General features: G+C 42.7%; 1 protein-coding gene across 1 annotated transcript in view; it reads right to left on the bottom strand.

The window, feature by feature from the left end:
- Positions 1–1859: 1859 nt before the first annotated feature.
- The window catches only part of PREP (prolyl endopeptidase), a 134653-nt gene continuing 130512 nt past the window's right edge, over positions 1860–6000 (bottom strand). The window contains exons 13-15 of the mRNA XM_011952868.1: positions 5150–5281; positions 4466–4622; positions 1860–2598 (exon numbers count right to left, since the gene is read on the bottom strand). Coding sequence (XP_011808258.1) covers positions 2304–2598; positions 4466–4622; positions 5150–5281 — 584 coding nt within the window. The 3' untranslated portion in view covers positions 1860–2303. The remainder of the gene's footprint in view (positions 2599–4465; positions 4623–5149; positions 5282–6000) is intronic.

Here is a 6000-nt window from a genome sequence, read left to right as displayed (position 1 = left end):
TAGTGAAATAAGCCAGGCACAGCAGGACAAATATTGTATGTTCTCCACTCATGTGGGAGCTAAAAAAGTAGGCGGAGAAAGGGAGGATGAAGAGATTAATGGGTACAAATATACAGTTTGAAAGAAGACCTAGTGTTAGATCAGTAGGGTGTCTATAGTTTACAATAATCTGTGCATTTCAAAATAGCTAGAAGAGAGTAATGGTAAGAAAGACCCAAAGGGCAGAGCACAGGATACAGAAAAGTGGGATCGAACAGAGAAGAATCCCTTAGAGTTCTGGGTAGGAGCCCAGTCTCAAGTCTTATTTCTAATGTTTAAAGCTCCCCACACTCCCCAAAATACCTTTAGTTGGTGGGATTAGTTATCCTGTTAAAATCTAGATACAAAAATTAGGTTGGAAAAGAGAACTCCTAACTGGGGCCAATCATGCTAGGCATTAAAAATGTATTACTGTATTCCTCATCATCAGTTGCTAAGTGACATTTGAGATTTGAACCCAGTCCTGACATCTGAAGCTCAGACACTACACACTGCATTTTCTGCTGTGAAGCAGACCTCAGAAAGTATGGTTAGATTCTGTGCAACCTTGAAAATGCTCTGGACTCAGTGGGTACAACTCAGCTACCTGTACTTCACACAACACAGCTAGTCTAGAAAAGAGGCTGCCTTCGGCTTGACTGTGCAAATTTATTTTCTTTCTTTCCTGCCATGCTGGTCAGCAGTTACACCAAAGCTAGCTAGTATCAGCTTCTGAGTAGATGGCGACGATGATGGAGTCATGGTATGCAACACTGGCTACTGGCACACTGTTTCCAGAGGGGTTATGGTGAATCATATGTTCAATGACAGCTATATTATGTACAGTACTAAATAGTAATGGAAAACATGATTCCAGAAGAGAGAAACCAAGCCATATAGCTGTCTTTCAGTATGCTTGGTATGCAGTGATATGATATAAAATGGTATGTCTAATTTTTGACCATAACTTGAAGCAGAGAATGAGAGAGAGCTCTTACAAGCACATACATGTACAGCTTGGAAGATGGGACTTACTTGGAAAAGTACAAAATTATTGGAATAATGAAGTATTTTAAGTTATTTTATATAAGGTTAAGATACTATATAAAATAATTTTCATCATATCTGATAAAGCAAGACAAAGGGGAAAAAACTGTTTTAAGTTAGATCAGCATTTCCCAAACTGATATTCAAAGGAACATTGTTTCATGAGATGTTAAAATATATGTCTTGAAAAAAATTATATGAATGAAAGTTTAAGGAATAATATATCTTAAAAAAAATTTTTTTTTCCCCAAGTATAACTATTTCTATTTCCAGGAGTGATCTATGCAAGAGAAACAGCTTGGGAAATGCTGGAATTTCTGACTGTAAGATACGCTTGGATATATGTATCTGTTTGGATAATGTACTCACGTGATCTCTTGGAACCAAGGATCCTTGGTTCCAAGAGCTCCTTGGGGAACTCTGATTTCTAGGAATACTTTGTAAACAAATCAATACACAGACCAATAGGTGAATAATCTGAATTTTCCAGTCCACTGATTTTTGAAAGGAGGCATCCAAACCAAAAGATCCCCAGATCAAATTTTTACCCAACTAAGTGGTTAGCGTTTATGACAGTGAACCCCTGTGACAGCTTCGTCACCTCGAACAAGGGAGATGGAGTGGCTGAACAACTTATTTTCAAAGCTAACAAACATTCTATGACTTCACTGCTTGGAAACTAGCTAACTTGTTGCAGAAAGATGAAATGCTTTATTCTCGCAGAAAACTCCACTTCTGGAGTTTGCCCCTCAATATGAAGAAACCGCAAGTAAAGCCTGTCATTCTTAAATAACATTTATTATTGTTGCAAAGAAGTCTTCTCCATGAGAACATTTCTCACATTTATTGAAAGATATAGAGGTTATGGATATAGAAGCAAATTTCATTGAGGTGTTATATATAAGTGTGCCTGACTATGATCCTTAATTCAGCAATCTAATATTCACAATGTGTTTGTTGCCATTCAGCTATTTATCCAAACATGCCTTTTTTTTTAAAAAAAAAACAAACAAAAAACCACATGTGCCTAGACTGGGTGGAAAAAGAAACGCCAAGGGCTTGCTAAAAAGGAGAAGCCTAAAAAAGATAAAATTCCCACAGCAGTTCTGTTCAACTGTAGTCTGTGAGTGCAGGAATAATGTTCCCGTGGGGAAGCATTATGCCCAGTGGTTTCTCGGTTTGAACGTGGGAAAGCCCTTGAGGTTTTCTGTCGTTGCCAGGAGGAAGCAGGAAACTGTTTATGGAATCCAGTCGATGTTCAGGCACCGCGCTATGAATGCAAACATGTCTGAGACTTCCTCTATCACTTTGGCTGTGGGCTTCCCTGCCCCATGGCCCGCCTTGGTGTCCACGTGGATAAGCAGGGGGTTGCTTTGCTTCCTGCTGCGGCCCACGATGTACTGAAGGGTGGCAATGAACTTCAGGGAGTGAAGAGGGACCACACGGTCATCATGGTCAGCAGTGAGGAGCAGCATGGATGGGTACTGGATGTCATCTGCTTCCGGTAACTTCACGTTATGCAGTGGAGAGTATCTGGAAGGCAAAAACGCCTTTGTGAGGCTGGAGAGCAACAGTCGAGTTTGATGGCACAGGGGCGTAGGTAGTTTACTAGCAAGGAGGACTGCAGTTAACTAGTATGTGAGTGGCTCCCACAGACTGTGCTTGCATTACCATTTAGGCCATGACCGGCAAGGGCTCCTGGAAACTGGGGAGCTGTGTCATTTATGTGGCTCCAACTTTGAAAGACTGGAAGAAGGAAGCTCACAGGGCTGCTGAAACAACGCAAATCATAGGCACACTTACTGCCAAAAAGAAGTTTTAATGTCTGTTTACTCATTGTTATCAGCATAGTGGTTGCAGGATATGAGGGAAGTTGTATAGGATTTCAATAATGTAACTTGCAGTTTCAAACATATGTAGCTATACTGAGCATAAAAGAAGTTTAACTGGCCGGGCGCGGTGGCTCAAGCCTGTAATCCCAGCACTTTGGGAGGCCGAGACGGGCGGATCACGAGGTCAGGAGATCGAGACCATCCTGGCTAACACGGTGAAACCCCGTCTCTACTAAAAAATACAAACACCGAGCCGGGCGAGGTGGCGGGCGCCTGTAGTCCCAGCTACTCGGGAGGCTGAGGCAGGAGAATGGCGTAAACCTGGGAGGCGGAGCTTGCAGTGAGCTGAGATCCGGCCACTGCACTCCAGCCCGGGCGACAGAGAGAGACTCCGTCTCCAAAAAAAAAAAAAAAGAAAAAAAAGAAGTTTAACTGTACTTGAATATATTCCTTTTTTTTTCTTTCGAGACAGGGTCTTGGAATGCAGTGGTGTGATCTTTGCTCACTGCAACCTCTGTTTCCCAGGCTCAAGCCATCCTTCCATCTCAGCCTCCTGAGTAGCTGGAACTACAGGCATGCGCCACCATGCCCAGCTAATTTTTTAGAGACAGCGTTTCACCACATTGCCCATGAAGGACTGGTCTTGAACTCCTAAGCTCAAGTGATCTGCCTATCTTGGCCTCCTAAAGTGCTGGGATCACAGGTGTGAGCCACCATACTCAACACCCTCTTCCCCTATTTTTGATCTACCATTTATTCTTTGCTTAATTTAGAAAAGGAAATCCCATATAGGGATATAAAGTATAATAATACCTTTTGATTGCTACAGTAACAAATTACCACAAATTTAACAGCATGAAACATCACAGACTTCTTATCTCACAGTTCTGTAAGTCTCAGTTGGCTCAGCTGGGTTCTCTGCTCTGGGTCTCCCAAGGTCAAAGTCAAGGTGTTGGCTGGTTGGACTCTTACGGGGAAACTCTGGAAAAAACCTACTTGCAGTCTTGGGATGTTGGCAGAATTCAGTTGTGTGCGGCTGTAGGACTTAGGTCTTGTTTCCTTGATGGCTGTTGGTTAGGGGTTGCTCAAAAGTTCTACAGGTCCCGCTTCCTCCATCGTCAAAGCCAGCAATGGCAGGCTGAATCCTTTATATGCTTCCAATTTCTCTGACCTCCCTTTCTGCTGCATCCCTGACTCCAGCCAGAGAATGTGCTCAGCCTTTAAGGGTTTATGTGATTTGGGACCCCTCAGGTACTCCAAAGAGCAGTAGATTAATATCCTGCTCCCTCACAGCAAGCAGTACCTAGATAAGTGTCTGAATAACAAGGGTAGGAATCTTGGGAGGCCATCTGTAGAATTTTGTTCTACCACATTTCTGTAGTTTGTTGCTTTTGTTAAAGACTATATTAAAACAAGAAAGACAAGTAGGTGTTCCTATCTCTTCTCCAGTAGATTATATGCAAATGCAAGGCACTGAAGATGACAAAGCTCAAGCACTAATCCTGTTGTCACTGTGTTCAACTTTATATTAAACCACTAACAACATATATATGTCAATAAAACCTTACTTGACAAGCCATTCAAAGTGTTGTTTGCTGTCCGAGCACCCATAATCAGTGGTCCAAGCATGGCCGATAGTATATTTATGAAACTTCAGCATGTCCATTACTCCAACTTGGGCAATAACACAACCAAACAGGTCAGGTCTCTGATTTGCACAAGCAGCTAAAAACCCAAGGTAGAAAGAAAAGGGAGGCAGTCTATCATTAAACAAAGCAAGGCAATGCTTACAAGCTTCCAGAGCCCTGGTTGCATTTATCCTCAGAGCACAGGAGGAAACCATCAGAAATCACCTGCCCAATGGCCCCAAAGCTCCCCACCTCTCTGGTATCTGTCAGAGGCGTGGGGATTCTCATCGGTAATAGAGCTTTACTCCCCAAAGTGAATGTTGAAAAGCTTGAGGACTTTCTGGAAATCCTGTATCCCCTCCTCCCATCCTCACTTGCTTTCACGGTGATAAGGGAGATTAAGGGACTTGTTCAAGATCTCAGGACCTGCCCAAGGCAGAATAGGGTCTCTTTGTATGTCATTTATCAGATGCCCAAATACAAATGGTACAAACAGGTTTTGCTCTCCTGATACCACTTTGTGGTCCTATCCACAAAGTAAATCAAGAGCTGCCTACAGATGGTGTATCTGAAAACCCCAAGAGGGCTAACTAGTAAGTACAATGAATAAAATCCAGTACTTACCCACTAAGAGGCCTCCATTTGAACCTCCATTAATAGTCAGCCTCTTGGGAGATGTGTAACCTTCCTTGATCAGATACTCAGCAGCGCACTGAAAGTCATCAAAGCAGTTCTGTTTGTTGGCCAAGATACCACCTACAATGTGCCAAAGTGGAAGAAAGTTAATTAACAAAACATAAAAATCAGTTTAAAGGGAATTCAAATGATAGGGCACAGTTTCAACTACTGATTAACTTAAAAACCATGGGTTAACACTGCATTTAAAAAAAAAAAAGCCTCAATTTAAGTTCTGTTATGCACTGTGGAAATATATCATCAATACCACAATGCTAATCCATATGGTGGATCTGTATTTTTCTAAAAGCCTCTAGAACTTAAACAGGAAACACCCCAAAGGGAACAGATGGTTGGTTCTAAGAGAAGCATGATGATGAAAGGATAGCAGCATGGCATCACAAGGAACCTGTATTTTGGGAAGCTGAACTTACAAGTATAAACCAAGACCTGCAGCAGTGTTTAGTCCTCTGGGTTGCACCCGACACCCGAGTCGGAGCGGGCCGTGGGAGTGCTCGTGCCTCCCCTCCCTGCAAAGATGGAGGTGGAAGTGCTCTGCAGAGGCGCGCTTCCCACCCCACCTCTGCAGGAGTCTGACATGGTCGGGGATGAGGAGAAAGAAATTCCCCAGTCTTGCTCTCAGTTGTTAATGGAAAGAACCAGCAGGAATTGGGTGGTGAGGCAGTGCTGCAGCAGAGCATCACATTATGGTTTCTCAATTCCAGAACGAAAGATCTTCAACATTTCCCCAGAGAATCTGGGCTTTATCATCTGCATATCATTCCAGTGTATTAAACCAA

Source organism: Colobus angolensis, unplaced genomic scaffold (genome assembly GCF_000951035.1).
Source record: "Colobus angolensis palliatus isolate OR3802 unplaced genomic scaffold, Cang.pa_1.0 Scaffold35, whole genome shotgun sequence".
Classification (NCBI taxonomy): domain Eukaryota; kingdom Metazoa; phylum Chordata; class Mammalia; order Primates; family Cercopithecidae; genus Colobus; species Colobus angolensis.
The sequence above is the reverse complement of the archived record's forward strand: the minus strand, read 5'-3'. Positions and strand labels throughout refer to the sequence as shown.